The 25,637-nt window shown below is 42.3% G+C and overlaps 1 protein-coding gene across 2 annotated transcripts in view; it reads left to right on the top strand.

Annotated features, from left to right (window-relative positions):
* ATP6V0E1 (ATPase H+ transporting V0 subunit e1) overlaps positions 1 to 19,400 on the top strand; it is a 34,966-nt gene extending 15,566 nt beyond the window's left edge. The window contains exons 3-4 of one of the 2 annotated variants that reach the window (XM_004272007.3): positions 10,275 to 10,404; positions 18,909 to 19,400. In XM_004272007.3, the coding sequence (XP_004272055.1) occupies positions 10,275 to 10,368 (94 nt within the window). In that variant the 3' untranslated portion in view covers positions 10,369 to 10,404; positions 18,909 to 19,400. Of the gene's footprint in view, positions 1 to 10,274; positions 10,405 to 11,390; positions 16,456 to 18,908 lie in introns of those variants that run through there. The other variant, XM_033432083.2, reaches the window with a different exon arrangement.
* Positions 19,401 to 25,637: the final 6,237 nt, after the last annotated feature.

Here is a 25,637-nt window from a genome sequence, read left to right as displayed (position 1 = left end):
TGTATTTTTCTTTTTTAGTGTTGCTCTAGAGATTACAACATGCATTCTTAACTTTTCACAATCTATTTAGAGTTAATATTGAACCATTTCAGGTAAAATGTAACAATCTTGCAACAATGTGATTCCATTTACTCCCCATCCTTGTGCTATTATCATATATTTTACATCTTTAAATGTTGTAAAACCCTTACTACAGTGTTACAATTTTTAAAGAATCATATGTCTTATAAAGAAATTAAGAGAAAAAAGTCTTTTGTATTTGCCTACATATTTATCATTTTTTAAGTTTGTCATTTCCTTTTGTAGATTGGATTTCCAGCCTGAAGAACGTCCTTTAGTATTTGTTACAGGATAGGTCTGACTACAAATTCCCTCAGTTTTGTTTATCTGAAAATGTCTTTATTTCACTTTCATTTTTGAAGGATTTTTTTCTGGGCTGACAAGATTTTTTTTTCTTCCTTTCTTTCAGACAACTTTAAAGGTGCTCTTCCATTATCTTCTGGTCTCCATTGTTTCTGTTGAGGACTGGCTGTAATTTGAATAATTGTTCTTTATGCATTCTTTGTCCTCTGGATGTTATCAAGATTTTCGCTTTATCTTTGCTTTTCAGCATAGTTTCACTGTGATGTGCATAGGTGTGGTTTTCTTTGAATTTATTCTGATTGGGTTTGCTGAGCTATTGGATCTTTAAGTTAATGTTTTCCACCAAATTTGAGAAAATTTCAGCCTATAGTCTACTTTTTTTTCTTTTTGCTCTATTCATTCTCCTTCTGAGACTACAGTTCCACCTATATTAGACTGTTTGATTTTTTTTTCCAATATTTTTTCCCTGTTTCTTCAGATTGGATAGGTTCTGTTTTTCTCATCAGGTTCACTATTTCTGTCATCTCCAATCCTCTGGTAAATCCATCCAAATATTTTTCAGTTCATATATTATACTTTTTAGTTCTAGAATTTCCATTTGGTTCTTTTTTAAAGTTTTAACTTATTTTCTGAGATTCCCAATCTGTTCATTCTTTATAGCCAATTTTTCTTTTAAGTCCTTAACCATACTTATAATGCTGTTTTGTTTTGAGTTTGTTTTAGATCAATAAACACCTTTATTATATGAGCTAACATAAGAAGGAGGAGGATTTCTTTGCTTTTCTGGGCCTTGATTTTCCTCAGATAGAACTCCAGCTCCTTGCCCTCTAGTACACAGCCATTTGCAGGCCACACCTACTTTAGAGACATTACCTTTTAACTGATCATCTGTGTCATTTTGGACTCAGCTTCTGTGGATTCCTTTGTCCTTGATTGTTGATTACATTTCTTGGGGTTTTTGCATGTGTGTTTTTTACTAAATGCTAGATATTGTAGATGACAGACATTCTGGATTCTACTTTGTTCCTCTGAAAAACGTTAAATTTTTTCTAACAAACGGTTAAATTATTAATTGATCACCTTAAACCTGTGGAGGGTTGGTTTTACACTTTGTTGGGCAGATCTATTTCAGTTTTTGCCCTTAGAGTGAGTTCTCCATTAAGATGTGGCCCTTCTGAGGTTTCAGTGGAAAGTCTGAGGTGTTTACCAAGCCCCTCTAACTTCAGACTCCAGTTCTCTTCCGCTGTTGTACGCAGCAGTGGAAATCTCTGCTCTGTTTTTTCGGCCTTCTGGGTGTTTTCCACCAGTCCTTGGCATTTGCATTCATGGTTCAAGGATGAGCCAAGGAGTTAAGGGAATTTATACACAGGTTTTGGGGCTCCCCTTTGTGACACATCTTTTTTTGTGGTTTCCCCTCTTAATTTCTAACTGCTGGCAGCTCTGAACTTCATCTGTTGATACCTCAAGCCAATAAGACTGCAGGGTTTTGCTAGAGCTTCACATGGACTGGACAGTGTCCTCAGGGGAAATGCTGTATAAAACTAACTTCCTTCTTTCAAGGATTGAATCCCTTCTAGTCTCTACCTGCTTTGGGCACTCTTTAGTACCATCAGTTAGTTGTTTTTCATATTTTGTTCAGAGTTTATAATTACTATCTATAGAATGAGTCTGATATAAGCCACTCTGCTACTACCTGAACCAGAACTTTACCTGTTGACTTTTTTTATTTTCAGGTATTATATTTTTCATTTCTATAGAAGTTCTTTTTGCTGCTTTTATAGTTTTGTTTTCCCTCCCTCCCTATCCCCTCCTTCCCCCTCTCCCTCCCTTTCCTCCTTCTTTCTTTCTCCCTGCATGTGTTTTAAGTGTATCTTATTTCTTAAAACATAGTAGACAGTTTATTTTTAATGCATATCTGATCATTCCATTATCTGAAGTCTCTTCAGTTTGTGTCTGCTCTTTTCTGTCTCTCACTCATGGTGTCTTGTTTCCATATGCATTTAGTTATATTTGACTGCCATCTGTCCATTTTCCCTGTAGTGTGTTTTTGGGTTTTTTCTTTTGACTATGCCACACGGCTTGCAGGATCTTAGTTCCCTTACCAGGGATTGAACCTGGGCCCTCGGCAATGAAAGTGCAGAGTCCTAACCACTGGACCACCAGGGAATTCTCTGTTTTCCCTATAGTTTTATATGTATGACTTCTTGGGGGCCTGGTATGAGGGTGGGCTCTTCCAGAAAGTATTTACATTGCTTCTGCCAGGTGCCTAAGGCCATCATGAGTGTGGCATTAAATTAAGTAAAATTCTTGGTATGTTCTTTTTTAAAACCATGTAGTTGGCAAACCTTCTCGAAGACCAGTTCTCCATGGCAGTGTTTTTCTCCTTCCTTCTTGGTGTTTGTATTTGAGACAGTTGATTTTCCTAGCATTCCACTTAAGGGGGTCGTTTGATTTTTCCTTATCTTGAGACAGAACCCTTTGGGGTCTTAGCTTTTTTGCGGTGTGTGGGTGAAACTTTCATTAGACTTTCTGCCTTCAATGGGCGCTAGGCTTTGTCTACCGTTTTTCATGCCCTTCGATGTCTGAAAATAAAAGCTGAAGTTAATCTGGTTTAGTTATGCTCTCAAAGTATGGAACACAACCTGTAGTCACTTTATTTTCCTCTCTGGGTACTTGCCTTCACTTAGTTTTTTGCTCTGAGACTTGCTTACATTTCTCTCATGGACTCATGTAAAATATTTGGATGTCTTGATTGTTGATAGTGGAAAGGAAATCTAGGTACCTGTAGATATTATTATCTACTATATTATCTATTATCTACTATATCTATTATCTACTATATTAAAAGGTTTATTTTTCTTACTCTGACCATATAATCTTTTCATTTATAATTTGGCAGATAAGAGAATTTGAACTGGAAGGCCTAGTATAGAAAGTATGGAGCAAAGAAAGGAAAAGATGATTCAACTTTAGAGCTGGCAAAAATAGGGCATATTCCTATTTTTGTATTGTAGTAGTGCAAGGGCCATAGAAGAGATACAGTTGGCATCAGGTTAATGGAAAGTAAGTTTATGCCTTCTCATCTGGAGCTTGGGGTCCTCTTCCAAACTCCCATGGCTATGGCAGAGTTAAGTTCCTTGTGGTTGTAGGACTGAGGTCCCATTTCCTTGGCTTGGGTATTGGTTGGGGGCTGCTCTCAGCTCCTAAATGACACTCACATTCCTTGCCATGTAGCTCCTCCATCTTCAAAGCTAGCAAGAGAGAATCTTCCTTTGTGTCAAATCCTCCCCATCCTGTAGCAGTCTGGGTCCAATAAGGAGGTAGCAACCACACAGGAAGTTTAACATAATTATTCACTATGGCAGAAGAGTAACTATAAGATAGAAGGAAACTCCATATGGTACCCTAGGGCTCAGGGAGAGTACCCAAGCAGGGACAAACTTGGAAAGAATTCAGACCTTGTTGGAGAAGGTGTAGTTCAGCCCACCAGATAGCAGAGAAGTTCATTAGTTTGGCCAGGCTGGAGTTGGTCTGGAGTTGGTCTGGAGTTGGTCTGGAGTTGCTGGGCAAGCAGTTGGCCACGCTCTAAGTGCAGGTAGCAGAGCAGGCTGGAGAGATCAGTGGCCAGGTAGTGGGAATTCTTGTGCCAGTGTGATCAGGAGGACTTCAAAGCATGTAGGCCAGGTAGGGGCTCTGGTTTTCATGTCGAGAGGGCTGCAGAAAGGTTATTTCCAGGCCAAGTCTCTAGATCAAAGAGCAACTGTGTTCTGGGCCACAGCCTGTGCAGATTCCACCAAATGTCCTCATACCCACTCCCCCAACTTCTAGCCCATGCTGTGTCCCTCCAGCTACCTCTACTGAGAAAGCTTAACATCGTGCTCACTTTAAAGGAGAAAAAGGGATTCAGTTTTTTATTACAGAGCACATATTAAAGGGTGCGTTGCAAGATGGTTGGCAATGAATTAATAAGTGATACACGCACTCCAAATGGCCTTCATCAGGAAGAGCCCTGTCCCTTTTGGGAGCTCACCTGATTAGGTCATGCTCACTCGGGGTAAATTCTCTTTCTTTTTTTTTTTTAATTGAAGTATAGTTGCTTTACAGTGTTTCAGGTGTACAGCAAAGAGATTCAGTTATACATATACATATATATATACACACACATATATATACTTTTTCAGATTTTTTTCCATTATAGGTTATTACAGGATATTGAATATAGTTCCCTGTACTGTACAGTAGGTCCTTGCTGGTTATCTATTTTGTATATAGTAGTGTGTATCTGTTCATCTCAAGCTCCTAATTTATCCCTCCCCTTCTCCCTATGGTAACCATAAGTTTGTTTTCTATGTCTGTGAGTCTGTTTCTGTTTTATAAGTAAGTTCCTTTGTATCATTTTTTTTAGATTCCACATATGAGTGATATATGATATTCGTCTTTCTCCGTCTGACTTCGTATAGTAATCTCTAGGTCCATCCATATTGCTGCAAATGGCATTATTTCATTCCTTTTTATGGCAGAGTAATATTCCAGAGTGTGTGTGTGTGTGTGTGTGTGTGTGCGCGCGCGCGCACGCGCACACACACATCTTCTTTATCCATACATCTGTTGATGGAAATTTCCCTTAAAGCCAGCTGTATCTTTTTTTTTTTTGAGGTATAGTTAATAATATTATGTAAGTTTCAGGTGTACAACATGGTGATTCACAGTGTTTAAAGGTTATATTCCATTTATAGTTATTATAAAATATTGGGTATATTCCCTGTGTTGTACAATACATCCTTGTAGCTAATTTTATACATAATAGTTTGTATCTCTTAATTCCCTACCCTTATATTGCCCCTCCTCCCTTCCTCTCCCCGTTGGTAACCACTAGTTTGTTCTCTATACCTGTGAGTCTGTTTCTGTTTTGTTATATTCACTAGTTTGTTTTATTTTTTAAATTCCACATGTAAGTGATATACAGTATTTGTCTTTCTCTGTCAAGCCAGCTGTATCTTATAATCTAATCACGGCAGTGACTGTCCCTACATATCCACCATCCCCTGTTTATACAGGGTGTGTACGCAAGGGAATGGGAATTTTGAGCAACATCTTAGAATTCTGCCTACTGCAGAGCAGGTGGGGGCGGGAGAGGAGGTGGAGATGAGCATGACTCAGTGCAGCATGAGAAACTCCTTTGTAAAGTAAAATAGGTTGTATTTCATTCTGTGGCTTGAATGCATTTTTAGCTGTATCACAGAGAAAGAGAAGGAATAAGTAGTATTTATTGAACACCTGTTTGTCAGCTACTACACGGAGCACTTTCATATATTATTCCTTTAATTCTTTTTTTTAAAATATAAATTTATTTATTTATTTTTGGCTGCGTTGGGTCTTTGTTGCTGTGCCTGGGCTTTCTCTAGTTGTGGCGAGTGGGGCTACTCTTTGTTGCGGTGCATGGGCTTCTCATTGTGGTGGCTTCTCTTGTTGCAGAGCATGGGCTCTAGGTGCACAGGCTTCAGTAGTTGTGGCACACAGGCTCAGTAGTTGTGGTGCACAGGCTTAGTTGCTCCGCGGCATGTGGGATCTAACTGGACCAGGGCTCGAACCCGTGTCCCCTGCATTGGCAGGCGGATTCTTAACCACTGTGCCACCAGGGAAGCCCTTTTTTTTTTTTATATTATTTATTTGGCTGTGCCAGCTCTTAGTTGTGGCACGCGGGATCTTCGTTGCCGCATATGGGATCTTAGTTGCAGCATGCGGGATCTAGTTCCCTGACCAGGGATCGAACCCGGGCCCCCTGCATTGGGAGTGCGGAGTCTTAACCGCTGGACCACCAGGGAGGTCCCTCCTTTAATTCTTAGTATCTTGAGGCAGGGATTATTATCTTCATTTTACAAAAGGGGAAACTGAGGCTCGGGGTTGTAAGCTCACTTGCTTGGAGTCACTCCACTAATATTTGATGTAGTTAAAATTAAAATCCAACCCTGTCTAATACTGAATCCCATATTTTCTAATAGTGTATAATAACACTGCTGCCCTTGAAAGAATTTGCGTCATTGGATTGGGATAAGGATATTTGACAGAGGTCATCTCGGTAGAGACAGGGCAAGTCACTTCTCTGCTGTTTCTTAAGGAGGTGATAGAGGTTACTCCTATCATGGCCCTCGCTGGAGGGACAGCAGATCAGAAGAGAAGTTCTCGCCGGACTTCCCTATTCCAGCAGGGAAGCTGAGCAGTTATCCGTTTGACCTGTGCATCACTGGGAAGTAACCATGCCTCTGTTCCCTGTTCTCATATCTGAATGTGGAACAAAAGAACAAAGTAGGATTTGAGAGAGCTCGGTATATAGCCTTTTCTGTGGGGAGGACGTATTTTATGCTTGAAGAATTCTAATAACCAAGAGCTGAGCTCAAGATAAGTGGCCAGGAGTGTTTGTAGATGAAGTATCCTCTGCCTCTCTCTTCCAGAGCATACTCTGCCCCCACCCTTGGTTTGTCTCTCACAAGCTCATGAGCCCCTGGGGGCAGGGTCGGGGGGTTGGCCCCTCAGCTGATTCCTCTGAGCATCCTTAGGGCCTGACGATGGAGCATGGCATTGGTAAATGATTGTGGAATAAAAGAGGAACTCCTAGGCTGCCTGATCTGTTTCATCCTTAATACCCCATGGAAGCAGCCTGGTATCAGGGACTCAGAAGTCCTGGGTTCCCTTTCCAGCTCTATCCCTGATTCGCTGTAGGAGTATTAAGCTCCCTAGGACATAGTTTCTTTGCTGTTAAAATGAGGACCGTGAACTTGACCTCTGGTGCATTCCAGCTCTTCAATTCTCTGAAAGATGGTACCGTGCCATAGCTGCCTCGGTAGTTTGAATAAGCTCAGGTTAGTTATTAGGCTGGACTTCAGGTTGTGGAGACATGTGGAACAGTTTGGGCAAATATGAAGAGTACATTTAGTTCTGTTTTTTTGGACATGTGAAATAATAGATTCATTGGAATATGATCTCTTTCTCCACCCACTTCCATCAATTCAGAGTGGATTTTTTTTTTTTTTCTCCTTCCAGTTCTCCCCACTGTTTTTCAGCTTTAAAGAAAAATCTGAAGTCAGGCAGTAATCAGAAGGGCAGACGAAGAGCTCATCTGGTTAGAGGGGGGAATTTCCTCCAGGACATTTCAAATGAACTGACCTGGGCTGTTTCCCAAGGAATTTTCTTGAACTTCGGTTTGTTGTTGTTGTTTTAAGTAAGATGTTTCACTTGATTTGAAACATTAAAAATAGTACGTAAAATTAAATTCAAAAAAGTTTCCGAATACTGATCTGAGCAAGCAGAGTGGACTTCGTTCTTGCTTCTGGATATTTCTTCTTTACCTCAGGTACCAAAGGCTCATGATGGACTTCATCTATAGTTAGCAGATGGATTCTTTGTTTCCTTAACTCCCAGACAGTTTAGATTTAGCTAAACTGATTGATGCTTTCTGAACTGTTGTCAGTTAAAATATTTCAGAAGGTAACTTTTGTACAGAAGGTAACTTTTGTAAGAACATTAGTCTGACCTGATTTTGGGTTCAGGAGCTGCTACCACCTAATTAGTGTTATGACCACAGGCGAATCATTTCACCTCTCTCTGCCTCAATTTCCTTAACCATATTGTGGGAGAATTAAAAGAAAGATCATTTGTGAAGTCTACCATCATTTTTTTTTTTTTAAAGCTCCCTGGGTGATTGTAATGTGAAGTCAGAATTCAGAAGCATCGCTATCCCACATCGTACAAAGTACTGGGAGATGGTGTTTTTATTCAATATTAAACATTTTTGGTAACGAGAGGAGACAGAGGCGAGGCTCTAACGTATTTTTTATTTAGCATTTCTAAGCACTGGCCAGTATTTCAGTCTGTCCTGAAAGGACGGACGACTGTTTGTACTGTCTGCTTCCATTGCCTGCTGGGATCGGGAAAGTCCTGGGTCTGTGTGGAATTTTCCATGACTCTCAGCTCTGCACCATTACTGTTCACTGCAGTCACAGCTCTTCAGTGTGTCTGCCTGTGCTCCCCTCCTCTTTCTTTTTTTCAGGTAGATGTTAAACCTCAACTACAAGTATGGGTATTTTGTTTGCGTCAAATATTGTAGTTCTAAGGACAGATCAGAGAGTCTCATCTGAATTTTTTGTTTATAAAGTGAGTCAGCTTGAGGTAACTGTCTTGGCTGGATGTCCTCAGGTGTCACGTTTCCTGTCACAGAACCACCTTCTGTTGGGCTGGGGTGGGGAGGGGCGGGTACATTGTTTCTGTAGGTGAAGCTGCTGTCGCTGCTAGATTCTCCAGCAGTCTGATCATTGGTGATCAGAATCAGCTTTTTGATTCTTTTATTGGAAGAGTTCTAAATATTACAGCAAATGGAAGAAAAGAGATCCAGCCAGATAATGGTTGCGTTTGGCTAGTTCCCCTCTTCTAGGGGAATTTAAAGTCCTAAAATTGTAGAAGGAGACTACAGGATAGCTGAGGCAGGATAGCTGCTTTCCCTTAGAAAGCAGTTCTCTGTATCCCATGCAGAGAGGACAGCGGTATCAGATTATGATGCTAAAATCCATCCTCCAAGATCAGTAGTGGATGGAGTCTGGGCCTGTTTACCAGACCCCCTCCCCCCAGACGAGAGCAATTCTAATTTCTAATTTAAATAAAAACGCATGTATTTTGAATAGGAATTAAAGGCACTGTGTGTTCTGCTTCATTCTGTGCTCGCCTGAAGCGGTAACTTCTTCGAAAGGCCTTCCTGACCACCCCATCAAAGGAGTACTACCTCCATCATTCTCTATTCCTTCGCCTCACTTTATTTCCTTCCTGACATTACATTCCGTAAGCTTTGTGAGGGCAGTAGCATTTCATTTTCTCCTTTGTATTGCTGGGGCCTGGAGCCTAGCAGGTGCTCATTAAATATTGGTTTAATAAAGTAAAACATGGAATGGTTTGAATAGCCAGCTGTTTATTTGCTGTCTTTCTGTTGAGCCGTACGAGTTCTTTATATATTTTGGATATTAGCCCCTTATCAGATATATGATTTGCAAATCTTTTACTGTCTTTCTTTTTGTTCTTTGCTTTGGTCTTAGTTCAGTGATTCTCAAACTTCACTGAGTATATGAATTCCCATATCAGATACAAAACCATTTATTCAGAACTTTGTGAGCAGTAGAAGAAAATTTTAAAGACAGTTTTGGCTATGTACTGTTTTGCACTTCCGACCCTGAGGTAAATATGTAACACCATCATACTTCCTCCATAATCGGTCTGTGATACAGAGGAATACCTTGTTACTTAGATCTGAAGTAAGCAGGGGGAGTTAGATGCCCATTTGGTTCAGCTCCACTACTGCCCAAAAGATATGTAACACGTTTTAGTGGTGATGGTGATGAGAGAAGGGGTGCTCAAGTGATATAGTCTAATTGGGAGACAGTGGGCTGAAATTTAACCTTGGCTATACCAGTAAAACTGGATGTGTCATTTTGGTTGTGGGTCTTAGCATTTGGAGAATGGGTAAAGTAAACTGATTTTTCCTGAGCCCAGAAGTTGTGATGATGGTAAACTGAGATTAGGCAAAAACACTCTGAGGTGATGATATCATATGAATTCAGGAAATCTTGACTACTTGGAAAGGGAACTAAGAAAATGAGAGAAAAGACAGAGACATACTATGATGAAGCCTCACTGCTTTGTCAATAATGTATCAGATGAAGGGAGGGTTTGTTCTGTGAAGGCTTTTCTTACAAGACGTGCTTCCATTAGCACAGTGTGCTTTATGAACTTTAAGTGTGTTGAAGGTTTGGTCTGAACAATAGATTTAAATTCTACTAAAGCACTTTTCTCATCCTAATTTAAAATGGTCCCGTTCCAACATGATTTCACCACTTTCTGTTGTCCTTCCTCCCCCATTATTTTTTTAGTTGGCTGATTGCAATTCTGGCCCAACTCAACCCTCTCTTTGGACCGCAGTTGAAAAATGAAACCATCTGGTACCTCAAGCATCATTGGCCTTGAGTAAGAAGACCTGCTCGCCAGTGCTCAGTCATTGAGGTGACTATGCCCTTGACCTTTCACATCAATGTTGTCAATCGGTCAGCTAGAGTTTGCCTGGACTTTTCCTCATTTTAACACTTGGCAAGGGCAGACTGCTGAAAGCAAACACAATCTGAATTGCAGAAATAGATTTGGAACTTAGGCCATTCACTTTTAGCAAAGGATTTATCCGTAAGATTCTTTTAAATTGTATTCTTACCCAGCCAGTTAAATAAATTATGTTTGCATGTGGTCTTTCGGGCACAGATCAGGAATGTGACTGTGTGTACTTGGTATTTTGAGATTTAGCAGCTTTAAGTGGCTGACAGATTTTAGATGAAGGGCATCTGTGAATGCTTTGGACAGAGAGAGACAGATGCTTTTTGAAAATTGGTCTCAAAATTGCAAGTTTCATTTGCTTCTGAGGATCAGGGAAGTAAGGAGTGGTGTAGTGGAATGATTTATTCACTGGCCAAGAGTCAGAAAGAAAGCCTGTCATTTCATTTGTTCTTCAGTCTCCATTATTATGTTAACTGGAGGTTAGCGCTAAATGTTTGACTAGATTCAGGTTCAGCTTTTTTGGCAAGGGTACTTAAGTGGTTCTGTGAACTTCATAGTGCCTTATATCAGGAGAGACGTGATGTCTGGCTGTCTGGTCATTAGAGATGCCAAGGTGATCAGTGGGTTCTGGCCCCTCCAGGTGTAAAGGTCTCTATCACCCTTTATCCAGTGATTGTATCCATTGCTGATCTTAGCCTGAATGAAGCATTGCAGTAGAAATTGCAAAAATGGTGATTTTCTAGTTTTTGTTATTACTTCCATATTTGATTAGGTGAAATATTTCTATAAAAAAATGAACTTTTCCTGGACTTTCCTGGTGGTGCAGTGGTTAAGAATCCTCCTGCCAATGCAAGGGACATGGGTTCCATCCCTGGTCCGGGAAGATCCCACATGGCACAGAGCAGCTAAGCCCTTGCACCACAACTACTGAACCTGTGCTCTAGAGCCTGCGTGCCACAACTACTGAGCCCGTGTGCCGCAACTACTGAAGCCCACGTGCCTAGAGCCCGTGCTCTGCAACAAGAGAAGCCATCACAGTGAGAAACCCGCACACCACAATGAAGAGAAGCCCCTACTTGCCACAACTAGAGAAAGCCTGCACGTAGCAACGAAGACCCAACACAGCCATAAATAAATAAATAAAAATGTTTTTAAAAATGAACTTTTCCTTATCAACTAGAGTTATTTACTAACCTTGAAATGTAGATCATATAAGAAAGGTGGGATACACACTTCATTTTTTTCTTTTAATTTTCTTTTCTTTCTTTTCTTTTCTTTTTTTTTTTTTTTGTGGTACGCGGCCCTCTCACTGTTGTGGCCTCTCCCGTTGCGGAGCGCAGGCTCAGCGGCCATGGCTCACGGGCCCAGCCGCTCCACGGCATGTGGGATCTTCCCTGACCGGGGCACGAACCCGTGTCCCCTGCATAAGCAGGCAGACTCTCAACCACTGCGCCACCAGGGAAGCCTCTTTCTTTTTACTTTATTTATTTTGGCTGTGTTGGATCTTTGTTGCTGCATGTGGGCTTTCTCTAGTTGCGGCGAGCAGGGGCTACTCTTCGTTGCGGTGTGCGGGCTTCTCATTGCGGTGTCTTCTCTTGTTGCAGAGCATGGGCCCTAGAGCATGTGAACTTCAGTAGTTGTGGCGCACGGGCTTAGTTGCTCCGCGGCATGTGGGATCTTCCCAGACCAGGACTTGAACCCGTGTCCCCTGCATTGGCAGGCGGACTTTTAACTACTGTGCCACCAGGGAAGTCCCTCTTTTAGTTTTCAAAGTGAGTAACTTGGTGCCCAAGTTACTTCTGGGGTATTCAATGAGGTTTTCTTTTCTTTCCTTTTCAATTTTAATCAATTAAATGTTTATTATCCTTTTTATAAAGTTCACTTGTTCTTTCTTTGGCCCTGTGGGCACCTGTCTAGACTGGCTTCTATGTCCCTTTGATATTAGTCTTTGATAATTTTCTTTCTGGCAACATCAAGGTGTCCCAGACCTCTCTTGTATGTTTCTTGACTTGGAATCAGCTGTTCCTCTAATAACTTTCCCACTGAAAGGATTCCCTGGTACACTAGTCAGTCCTCAAGCCCAGTTGGCCCTGTTTTTCTTTCAGTGGAAGTGGTATTTATAAACCATGATCTGATTGCTAGGTGCATTCATTTCTGTTGGGGTATTGTTGCTTCTAAGCCTTTACAGTGGACAAAGCCAGGAAGTATGGATTTTTAAAAAGAAAAAAAAAATCACGGGTTCATGTCAGTATTTCTAATTCAGATTTAACATTACAGGATTTTTATTTGACTTCTTCAATTTTATACTTGAAAATCATTCACATATGCTGAAAATCTTGGCTCCTAAAGGCAGTAACTTAATTACTTAATTTGATTATCATATAATATATATAAAATAGTTTCAAAATTACCCCAATGTAACTACTAACTATAAGGTTATTGAATGCAGTTTAGGATTTCTTTGCTGCTTTATTTGTTCTTAGAACAAATAAAGAACAACATGCTGTTTTCTGTGGTTACTTGAAATTATTTCCTCTGGTGGTTATCAATTTGTTATACAGTTAGGTTAAGATGATTTATTTTGTGTTCAATTTATAGTAATTTTTTCTTTTTTTTGGCTACATTTTTTGGAATATGTAAAACATTTCCAGAGTCAAAATTTTAAGTAAGCTATATTCATAGAAGTCTATATCCTTCCAGTGTTTCATTGTGCAGAGATAAGCAAATACATAGTGTGTGTGTGTGTGTGTGTGTGTGTGTGTGTGTGTGTATCCATCCTTCCCTGACACACACAGCTGTTACAGAAGAAATATCATATTACATATGCTATTCTGTACCTTGCTCTTTTTCACTGAACAATATATCCTATCAGTGTATAGAGATCTTCCTTAATTCTTTTTATAGCCATTGATATCCTTTTGCATTATTTCCAGTCTTTTGTTATTATTGATAAAGCCACAGTGCCATCCTGTGCGTATGACACTTTGTATTTTTACCAGTTTTCTTTAGATTAGAGTCCTTGAAAATAGAATCTCTGTGTTAAAGGTATAAATACTTTTTCCAGGTATTACTACATGCCCTTCTATAGGGATTGTACCATTTTTGCATTTCTACCAACAATGTATGTGAATTTCTATTTCCTCACAGCCTGGATTTTTGCCAGCCTGATAGGTAGGCAGCCGTTTTTTTCCCTTAGAGTTCTGTCTGCCTAAAGGGGTTTTGATTCCCTTTTATATAGATTTTTTTAAAAAAATCTGATTTATATATATATATAAAACCTCCCCGCCCCCCCTTTTTCCCCATCAAGTTCTGTTTTATGTCCTTCCTCTTAACTATAGTGAATGTTAGGTGGTGGTATTGATTGGGGTTTAAAGCTGAGAACCTCAGGCCTCTCAGAGTGAGATTTTCATTCTAGCATTGCCTTTCACTTACCTTCTCTGAGCCTCATTTCCATCTCTCACCATAAGTAAATGGGGCCCACAGTGAATAACACTGTGTGTGTGGATCTGGTGTCATTTGCCCATTCTTTTCAGTTTCATGTGTCTGTAACCTGAATGATGAATTCCTAATGTTTGCACTCTGGTCCACAGCACAAACTAGGACTGCTTGAAACCCTTATGTTAACGGTTGTTCCTTTAAAAGCAGAATGGCAGGAAATAGAGCACAGCCAGGCAGCCCTAGTTATGAACATCATGTCACATTGATTCCATGTTTGAGGCAATGATTGTGGTAGTACTGTACCTCTAGTCCTATGGAGTTATCACATCAAGAGATCTAATCTGATCTAATCCTAACATTGGAGCAAACAGAACTCTCTTTTTTTTTAAAAAAAAAATTATTTATTTATTTATTTTTGGCTGTGTAGGGTCTTCGTTGCTGTGTGTGGGCTTTTCTCTAGTTGTGGCGAGTGGGGGCTACTCTTCATTGTGGTGCACGGGCTTCTCATTGCAGTGGCTTCTCTTGTTGCGGAGCACGGGCTCTAGGCGTGCGGGCTTCAGTAGTTGTGGCTTGCGGGCTCTAGAGCGCAGGCTCAGTAGTTGTGGCACATGGGCTTAGTTGCTCCGCGGCATGTGGGATCTTCCCGGACCAGGGCTCGAACCCATGTCCCCTGCATTGGCAGGTGGATTCTTAACCACTGCACCACCAGGGAAGCCCATAAACAGAACTCTTAAGACAGAACTTCACTTTTCTTGGTGGTAAAATTCAAAGAATGAGCTAAATTCCCTTTAGAACTTTGAACTTTTACACAACTGTGGGATGATAAAGGAGTGCAGAAACCAGATTTAGGCCTGTCCTCAGCTGGTAAGGAAAAGTGTTCAATTCTGTATGTGATTCTTTAAGAGGCCAGATTTGGAAAGTAGGAGATGTAAGCCAGGTATGGTATTCAGCAGAGAAAAATGAGGAGCAGTCATGAAAGCTTTCAAATAATAATTCTATACAGATGAAATTGAATTGATCCTGAACAACACGGTTAAACAGCAAGCCGGTCCTTTGCTACTCTAAACACTTTAATTGCCATGATTTTCTTTCATATGTTGATAGGCTGAGTTATAGCACATTATGTTTATTGGCTGGAAATCTTACCCAATACTTCAAAGAACTATGTTCACGCCATCTCTGCCCCCTGCCAACCTTGGCTGCCTCTAGAGCCTCGATTCCTGAGATGCTTATGGAACTATCACATCAAGTTTGCTGTTTTTCCGATGTCCCATTTTCCTGCAGCTTTGGGGGTGTGATGCTTGTAGGGAATCTCCTTGGAATGGCTTCAGACCAGTGTTCTGTAAGTTAGTTGGTTAACCGCATCATGGTGATATGTTTAGATAAGCCTGTATGGTTTACCGCAGTCCTAAAAGGGCAGGCATTCTATTTTATTACAAAGTCTGGAGCGGAGAGGAATAGACTATTGGTAATTAGGCCTCTGCCCTGAGGAAGCTGTTTTTCTATGCATTCCAAAAATATTTGAGTGTCACGAGGTACATAGTACTGAGTGGGGATTTCAGAGGAGGCTGTGGACTCTGAAGGGGTTTGTGATCTGTTGAGAGGTTGGAACTAAGCCATACTTGTGAAACGTTAAAACAGTGCAAGGTGTTTTATGGTTAAAAAGCCTGTCACAGTTTTCCCTGTCACCTAGAACCCATTCGATGGCTTCTTTCTCCTCTTCCTTGAATCCAGTTGAGCCACTTATGTCACTAGTGTCTGCCTGTCTACTCTGTTCCTCTGTCGGGGACCCTACTATCTGACCCAGTCACTGCGGCTCTGAATTACTGCAGTGGCTCCTCATCACGTCTGCCTGCCTCTACACTCAAGGTATCTACAAACCACCACCCTGTTTATCTTCCTGACATAGCACTTCCTGAAACACATCCTGCTTGCCCCAGAAACTTTGAGTAGCTCTCCGTGGGCTACAGCAGGGCTTTTTCTTAAACCCAAGGTCCCTGATTTTAATGGGTACGTGCCGCTTGGAATGCTGTATGTAACGTGTTGTCAGCACAGCTTGTCAGGGTCACCAAAGGTCCCATGAGCCACAAAAGATAAGAATGACTAGTCTGCAGATTCTGTCCCACTTTCTAACTTGGTGGTCAAGGCCTGCCTAGTTTGCCTTCCAACCACCTTCGCCGCTTTCTGCACAACTTTCCTCCGTGACCTACTGGTTCCAGCCATACCATTTTCATGCTCTTGACCTAATTAGCTTTACTTAGCTTTTCCTGCCTCATTACCCTACCACAGTCATTAATGTAGAAGGCCGGTTAGTAAACACACTATTCAGCGAACATTCTGGTTTCTTGTCTCCACTCGCCCATTCTCAGTTCTTTCTGATGTTTTCTCTTGAGTGTCCAGCTTGCAAATCCTTGCACTTCCTTTCCTGGCCACTTGGCTTCCCAGAGATCTCTTCTCTCCTAAATGTATTTAGCTCTGCTGTTTTTGCCTTGAATTGTGAAGCACTCAGGCCTTTATAGGTTGCTTAAATACCTCTTGTAGTTAATCTCCTACAATAAATACATACCTTACCATGAGAGTAAAGAAGGAATTATTTTGCGAAGTTATCTGAAACGAAAAAATAAAGATAAAAATGAGACCTCTTCTTTTTTGTTTAAAAATATATATATATTCACTCATCATCCTTCCCTGAACAGATTTCTTGATTCTAGCCTTAATATTTTTATCTTTGTTTTTTTTTTTTTTTGCGGTACACAGGCCCCTCACTGCCGTGGCCTCTCCTGTTGCGGAGCACAGGCTCTTGGAGGCGCAGGCTCAGCGGCCATGGCTCCCGGGCCCAGCCGCTACACGGCATGCGGGATCCTCCCGGACCGGGGCACGAACCCTTGTCCCCTGCATCGGCAGGCAGACTCTCAACCACTGCGCCACCAGTGAAGCCCTAGCCTTAATATTTTTATGTTGTTTTCATTCTCAGTTTTATCTGAAAGTAGCTTTGTGATTCCTTTATTTTTACAAAATGAGAGCATGGACTCTTTGGTTGAGTTCCCCACCTCCACCCCAGAATGGCTATTCATATCAGAGAGATGATTAGAATATGTGGTTCTTTAATTCACTCCAGAATCAAACCACAAGTCTTCAAGCATAATGCTCGTTCACGTTAATCTTAAACTGGTATCACTGAGCTTGAGGGAAAATTATTCCCTCTTTCGGTGTGGTTTTTCAAAAGTGAAGACCTGTTTTCCCCTTCTGTGATTGTTCATTCATCCAGAAAGGCCTAAACAGTGAGGAAGTCTGACCATATGCTCTTTTTTTAAAATGTTTGGCTGCGTTGGGTCTTCGTTGCTGCGTGCAGGCTTTCTCTAGTGGCGACGAGCAGGGGCTACTCTTCAATGCAGTTTGCAGGCTTCTCATTGCGGTAGCTTCTCTTGTTGTGGAGCGTGGGCTCTAGGTGCACAGGCTTCAGCAGTTGCAGCAGGTGGGCTCAGTAGTTGCGGCATGCGGGCCCTAGAGTGAGCAGGCTTCAGTAGTTGTGGCGTGCGGGCTCTAGAGTGCAGGCTAAGTAGTTGTGGCGCACGGGCTTAGTTGCTCCGTGACTTGTGGGATCTTCCTGGACCAGGGCTCAAACCTGTGTCCCTTGCATTAGCAGGTGGATTCTTAACACACTGCGCCACCAGGCAAGTCTCCTGACCGTATGCTCTTCATAGGAACTTCACACACAAAACATTTGGATTCACTGCTTCACATATTCTCAAGTAAATTAATAATCTGCCTGGAACTCAGGTCTATGCAGAGGGCTGTTCTGCTGGCCTAAGGAAGAGAAGAGAAAATGATCGTGAGATTAATAGAAAGGTTTCATGAAGCCATGGAAGAAACCGGTAGCTCTGGTCATTGCCCCTACCTAGCCTGCTACGGTTATTTTCCTTAGTACGTGGTAAAAATGGTCCTCTAATTACATCTTCAGTTGACTGTTTGCACTGTCCTACCCTAGTGGGTCCCCAGCAGTCCGGTGCTTTCCACCATGGAGGGCGGCTGGCCTGCCCAGCTTGCTCCAGTAAGATTTACCAGCAGTCTCATGTCTGCTTCTGGGCACCTTGGCCCCGGAGCCTTGGGAAACCCGCCATTTAATCTCCCGGCACTGGGGATTCTCCAGGGTGCGTGCCCACTGGCTTGGGAAATCGCAAGGGCCCGTTTGGTCTCCCTGTGGGCTTTGTGACCTCCAGCCTTCCAGACCTGCCCGCTGCAGCCGTGCCTCATCCCCACTTAACTAGCCCCTCACTCCGCCTGCCCCTCCCTCAACACCCTAGCAAATGGTGGGCCACAACCAGCTTGTTTTCTTATCCACTAACTCGAGGCTTGTGTGGAAATCACCTCTTAAAGACACTATTTAACTTATTTTCTCTTTAGTTTTTCTCTTTAACTTCAAAAGTAGCACATATGGCTTTATTTATCAAGACGTTGTACAGTAAGCTTTTGCGAGAAGGAGTTATGCGACCACTGTTAGCAGTCTGATGTGTGAAGATACCTATTTTAAATGTTTGCCAGCTCTGCAAAGGTGGTGTTGCAGCTTTAAGCTTCTAGAAGAAGAAATTCTCATTTGTCACCTACACTTGGGGTGGCAAGAACGGTGAGCCATCGAGTAGCAAGGAGCCTGCTCTTTAGGAGTCTGACTCAGGGACCAGCTTGCCCGCCTGTGGGAGCGGAAGTGCAAATACAGATTCTTGAAGCCCAAGGGAACTTGTCAGGTCCCAGTGCAACGGGTCTTAGTCAGCTCCACTCTTCCTGCTTTCTATGATACTATCAAACCGGGACTTGGGATCCTTAGTTTAGCATTGTCCTTGGTAACTGGACTTATTGTCACAGCCCTGCAAAACCTGCCCGAACTTGCACATTAACTGAGCCCACTTTCATTTAGGGGGCATCTGTGTATTTAAAATTATTGGCCTGGTTGACTTTCTTGGTGTTACCCTTTTGCCCTCCTGAGGTTGATGGAAAGGCCCAGTTACTGGAACGGTTTTGTTTTGCAGGTCACGAAGAGAACTCCTTTAGATGCAAAATCACCTCCATACCCAGACCACCTTCCTTGACTCGCCCAATTTGGCTGTCAGCTGCCTTAAACGTTCCCACCACATTTGAATATCTTATTCTACAATGCAGTATTTTTTCCTGTCACCTTTTTTACACTTTGATGAATGATGTGCCTATTGAATCTAAACTGTGCTGCCTCTATAAAATGTTTATGTACTGTTTGGAGACAGAAAGTGCTGTTCTTTTGAGAAATAACATTACTCTCTCCTTGGAAACTGTGGATCTGAAGATGGCTCCTGCCTGCTCACAACGTGAGAATCAGTGAAGTGTTTAAAAACTGTTACATGACAGTAAGACTCCAGTGGGGCAGTCAGTAGGAGAACATGTTCAGAGGGAAAAATCTGTCCCACCAGAATTATACCAAAGTATATTTTCGGGATGAATTTCTTATTTCTGCCCTCCTTTGGAATAAATTATTTTTCTGCTCTCTATGGAAATCTGGTTTTGGTGTTTGTTAAGCTCATTTCTGTAAGCTCTTCTGTCTCTGGATAATGCCTTTTTGAAAAATGATTTTGTAGTCCAAACGTAGCTTGGATGGATTAACCTGGCTGTGTAGTTTGAGATACCTGAGGAGTCTGGTAAGTACTGTTGTTAATCATCCAGTAAACACCTGAGTGCTTGTTGTAGCCACTGGAGGAATCAAAGATGTGGAAATTGGGTCCCTGTAAATTCAAGAGCTGGAATGCTATTTGGGGAGGTATATAATTCAAGGCCCCGTTTGACCATTGTCCATAAACACGTGGTCATGATGCTAAGCAGGTAGAGGGGCGGTGCCAGCCACAGGGACAAGCGGGAACCAGCAGTTCCTTGTGCCACCTCACTATCAGAAATAGGGCTGAAAAATCAAGTGGTTAAAAAGCCTGGGACGGGAACAATAATTCTGTGTTTCGGTAGCAGGCATCTCAATAATTCACTGACTTGGGGACTTTATTAGTTTTAAGAAATTTAAAATGAAAATGGATCTAAATTTTCACCAGCTCATGGCTCTTTGACAGCCAGCCAAGAATGGGTTTCCTGTTTTGCAGTTTGCACTTTTCTATTCCTCCCAAACTATCTGAACTCATTGCTTTGCTATTCTTATGACCAAAGAGAGTTTCAAGTTGACATGACTCTCCTGCTTTCATTTGTTTCTTTTCCTTCATTTTGAACTTAAAGTTTTTCCTGAGAGGCAGCTCTGTACTTTACATTTCCAGCAAACAGGCCTCTTCAGCTAATTTCATGGAATCCAGAAAACAATGAAGATTTGATGTTGAGGGACCATAGTGATACATGCTAACCCCATCATTTTATAGATGAGGAATCTCAGCCTAGACAGGGACAGTTACTTTCCCAGTTTAACATAGCTGGTCAGAGGCAGATAGGGGAGTAGGATCCGTGTTTTCTAATTTCTGCTCTAGAGCACTTCTTCCTTGTACCCTGCCTGTCTCAGAGTTCCACTGGCCAGGAGCCAGCTCTGGGGCTTGGGTGGGAGGGAAGAATTATGCCTTTGTGGATGATCAAGCTGTCTCTCATCGGAGCAACTTACTTGATCCTTAATCGTTATTTGTCATCTAAGAAACCAATGCTGGTGGTTACTGTGGGTACATGAAAGGATGCCACAGTCTTTGAGTCCTGACCGTGGTCGGGGGAGCGTGACTTGAGTGCAGCTGTGTACCCAGATTCTTCAAGTCAGGCCCTACTGCCCATCATCACTGGCGGTCAGTCTGAAACCGTTCCAGCTCCCACCCTGGACTGCTTCCCAGCAGGCCACCATGGGTTTGAAGCTGAGCCTCATGTCGTCCCTAGTGTGGTGCTTCCCTTGAGTGTTGCTTTTGCCTGTCCCGAGTTCAGCACGGCATGAGCTGATAGGGAGCCTACATGGGTTCAGCACAGCAGACCTCGGCTGTGGCATGCTTGCAGCAGTGATGGAGGGCAGCTCTTGGGGGGCCCTTCTCATTCACGATCGTGGTTTGACACATTTCTGATTTAATGGCATGGTTGAAGGCAGAGGTCACAACCCTGGCTGATCCAGGTCCCTGAGTTCTGCCTTAGTCTGTCACTTTGTACGGATCCATTTTCGTACTTCTTGTTCGCTGTAAGACATTAGGGGGTGAACTGGATTACATTGCTTTTTGCACTTGGGCTTGCTTGCCATTTGGTGGGTCTTACAGACGGGTAGGGAAGATGTATGTGTTGGCTGCACTAACAGCAGTGGGAGACACAGGGACATGAGCACTGCAGGGCCTGGTGATGTGCCAGGGAGGTTTTGAAAATCCTGCTCAGTAAACTTTCTAGGGAGATAAAAGGCCCTAATAAGGCAGCAGCTCAGGCCTGAATCTAGAGGGTTTTCTCCAAACCCTACTAGGACTCACTCCTAATGAGGCCTCAGTATAAAGCCTGTGAAGAAGAAAGGAGCTCATTTCCTAGCCAGATTGGAGATCAAAGGCCACCCCCCACCCTCCCGCCCCTCCCTGCCCAAAGACTGATTGCAAGCTCCTAACAGCCAGGTAAACTCAGATATATGTTTTCTCCTCACCTCCTCCCTAATAATTGAACCATTTTGTTAAAACGACCCAGCGTCTGAGATGGATGCCTGTGAATCCTATTTCCTTTGACAGTGCCCTCGCTCTAGTGCTTGTCAGGGCCCAGATTGGAAGACGCACCATCCAGCGCTTTAAAAGGATACTGGAAGTGTTTCTCTCCTCCAAAGTCCCGGTGAACATGGTGTGGCCTGGGGATGATCATCAGACTAGGAGAAGCCCTAGCTTTGCAGTTATTCCATCACTTGCTAGTTATGTGACTTGGGTAAAATCATTTAATATCTGAGCCTCGGTTTTTTCATCTATAAAATGGGGATAATACCTGACCATTCTGCTATGTGAGGTTGTTACCAAATGTGGTGGTGAAGGTGATTTGTAAATTATAATAATACACAAAGGGTATTTTTCAAAGAAATGGTAAAATCCCTAGGACCCACTGACAGTACTTTTCTATGAAGATAGGCCCCAGAGAGGCAGCCAGCTGATTTTTTTTTTTTTTAAACATATGGTTTCCCTTTTGTTTAGTCATTTGTACTTGGGTTACAGAAAAATAAAAGGCACACACCAGGATCCAGGCCTGATCTCTGAGCAGGGAGATGGATCTCCTAGAAACAATCATAGCGTAAGTGTCTAGACCACATCCTTCCTGCCCTTCCAGGCTCTACCAGCTCGTATACCAGAACGGGAGTATTTCTGGCATGCTTTTGAAGATGTAGTTCAAGGGTCATTGGTTTCTTTTAACATTCTTTTTGTTGTTTTCTTTAAACATATGATGTCTGTACCCTTATCACTGACCCAACAATTTTTTTTTATATCTTCCTTTGGTGTTGCTTCAGAAGTGGCACCTTTTTGTTTATTTCTTCTGGCCAGTTTTTTATTTTTTTTTAAGCACTGGTAGGTGTTCTGCCATGTGGAGGGAAATATAGAATTGAGAAATTATTTTAAACTGTTGCTCGGACTCATGGAAGATTTGGCCCTGGATTTCATCTTCCAAAAATTTGAAGTCAGTTGCTCCTTTATCAACTATATTTAAATTACATTTAAAAATATCTATCTGGCAGTTTAGAATGGTTTCGTCACCCCACCTCTCTATGCAAGAGCTCCCTTCTGTTTGGAGAACAAATGTATTTAAAATGGAGATGGACTCTGAAGTGAAAATTGTGTATTACTTTTTCCCCTGTCCCTTTATTTCAGTTTTCTCTCAAGAATTGAATGTATGAAGTTAATTGTAGAAAATCCCTAATTTTCTAAGGAAAAAAGCACAATGTAAAATGCTGTTGTGAAGGATATTTTTTGTAGCAGAATTGATGGAAAGCAACCTTAATGTTCAACAAAAGGAGATTCTTACATAAGCCATACTGCATACAAATAAAGGAATATCCTGGTGCATTTAATAATTTTTTCCCCAAAATATATGCCTGGAAAACGAGATTGAAAAGACAAACAGCAGAACTATTAACATGGCCTCTGGATGGTAATTGCAAATGATTTTAATTTTCTTTTTCCTTTTCAGCATTTTCTCCAATGAAGCTGTGATACTTTAGCAAAAATAAGAAACAATAAGTTTCTTTAATAACAAAAGATAATAGGATATTATGTTAAGAAGGAAAAAAACCCCACAGGATTTCAAACTTACATGCACAGAAAAAAACCTGATAGGAAATGGACCAAAATGTTGATTGTGATTATGTCTTTTACAGCTTTGTGTACTTACAAATTTTCTACAAAGAGCATGTTATTTTATAATCAGGGGAAAAATGGTGTTTTGCAGGGGAACATTGTCAGAATAGTATTAGTGCTTCCTTCAAAGATTATATAACACACACACAAATACACACACACACACTTTTATTTTAAGAGTAATTCAGGGCCCAGGGAAATGAAGTCAGCTAGATTTATTAAAACACTGAAGCTATTCTGAATCAATGAAAATCCGCGAGTTCACACAGCAGTTCTGATTAACTGTTTGCACTGTGCAGGATGGAGTGCAGAGCATTCAGCTTATAAAACGCCAGCCTCCCTCTGTATAGGTGCTCACAGTGACCGCGCGGTGAAATGAAAAGGGAGCATTGATTTTGATTCTGCCCACATAGAAAAGTGGAAGCCTGGGGTATGAATGTTCTGGGGTCCCACACGGGTAGAAAAAGCCCTACTGTTCTTCCACTCCCAACTGCTCCAAGCAAGTCTTTCATTCAGGCTATGTTTCTGTTTCAGTTCAAACCCCCTCCTTGTGAAATGTATTGGCCCTTTTTACCCCACCTCCCACTACTTCTCCCCAGCCCCCCTTCCCAGGCCAACTCCAAAACAGGAGTATTCTAGCTGAGGATGCTCAACGATGAAGACGGCTACCCACGTGAATCCAGCCAAGCTTCTATTTAAGTTGCCATCAGGATTTTGACATGGTTTCCATAGTTTCTTTCTACTGTCCAAAGTGTGGTACTGCTGTGGGCGCCACCCCAAAATGGAACGCGAGGAGCAGATGTTTTGTAAAAGTAAGCGCTGTGTCTGGGGAAGTGTGAGTTAAGAAGCTAAGTGTGACTTTGCAAGCCGTGTAAGGTTTTCAGCAACATTCAACAAGTATTTTCAGCTCCTGTTCTTTGTCCTGAGGTTACCTGCTTGAGACACTGGTAAGCGGAAGAAACTCAGCCTGTGACCTCGAGCTGAGAGTTTAGCAATGGACCTCAGTGTAGGTGCAGTATCTTAGCAAGTACAGGTTGCTGGGTAAGAGCACTAGGAACCCTTAATGAGTGGTGGAGGAAGGCTTTTTAAAGGAAATGACCTTTAAGGGGAAACCCAAAGGATGAGTAAGAGCTAGGCAAACAGGAGTGAGTGAGGTGTTCTAGGCCGATGAGTGATGAAGTTGTGGGAATCTAGGAAAGGGAGAGGTGTCCTGGATTATGGGAATAGGAGTGAAATGAAGTCAGAGAAGTAGCTGCACTGGGGCCATATTTATTAGCAGATACAGATGACTGATGGTTGTCAGAGGTGGGGGGAGAGGTCAAGGATTACACCCAGGTTTCCTGCTGGCTGGACCGTGGAACCTTTCACTGAGATACGGAGCCATGATGAGTTCAGTCATGGACAATGAGAGTTTGCAGGTGCCTGAGATATCCACATGGACGTACCTAGTGGGCACTTTTTACATGGGCCTGGAGGTTGGGAAGGAGGACCAGGCTGGAGGTAGGGATGCTAGGCACCAGCATGGATATTACTGAAGCTATGGGTGTGGTTATGGGGGCTGAGAAGCAGTCTAGGCTGGAGACCTGAGAAGCACCCACTCTTAAGGGGTAGGCAGAGGACGAGGGGTCTGTCTATAAATGACATCATTAGTAAACCCTGTGGCTTAGACAATAGCACCACCTTCACCTCCAGCTTACCAAATATTTTCACATATGTTATCCAATGAAGTAAGTGGAACACATTATTCCTATTCCACAGTTGGAGAAATTGAGGTCAACAAAGGTTACATGACTTAGCCAATGCCACCCAGAGGTCTATAATACGTCAAAGGTCATCACATTCCGAAGGTTTTTTTTGCCCCTTCAGCGGGTATGGTTACAGGGCCTCCAACCTTCCTACTCATCCACACCCAAGCCTCTTCCCATCTCTGAGATCCGAGAGCTCTTTTGCAACTTCTTTTTTTTTTAGTTTGTGTTTTTTCCTTCATTGTTATCAGTCCTATTGCTAATGATAATAGCTAGCACTTATGTAGCAGTTGGGTAAGCAAGACGTTGTTCTAAATGTTTCACATATGTTAACGTGTTTAATCCCCACAATAACCCTGTTAGGTAAATACTACGATTATCCCTATTTTACAGATGAAAAAATTGAGGCCCAAGGCCACAAGCTGCTACATAGAGGTAAGGGGATTTAAACCCAGAGGAGTCTGATCGCAAGGTCCCGGGCTGCTGCTGAGCCTCCATGGCATTTTGTCCCAGGGTAAATTTCCTCACGTGACCCTTTTGGGGTCTTGCAGTCTTAGCTGCTTCCCCGTGGTTTGTTTCTATGGTACCTGCGGTAAAGGAGTAGCCCACACCTACACCTGCATGTCTGAGGGAGGGGGTGCGCTTCCTGCTCTCCGCTGGCATTTCTGAAAAGCAGGGTCACCAGTGGAATTTTCAGGCATAATGTAGCACATGCACAGCAAGT

The sequence above is a fragment of the Orcinus orca genome, chromosome 3 (assembly GCF_937001465.1).
Source record: "Orcinus orca chromosome 3, mOrcOrc1.1, whole genome shotgun sequence".
In the NCBI taxonomy this organism is placed as follows: domain Eukaryota; kingdom Metazoa; phylum Chordata; class Mammalia; order Artiodactyla; family Delphinidae; genus Orcinus; species Orcinus orca.
This window is presented reverse-complemented; position numbering and strand designations above follow the sequence as displayed.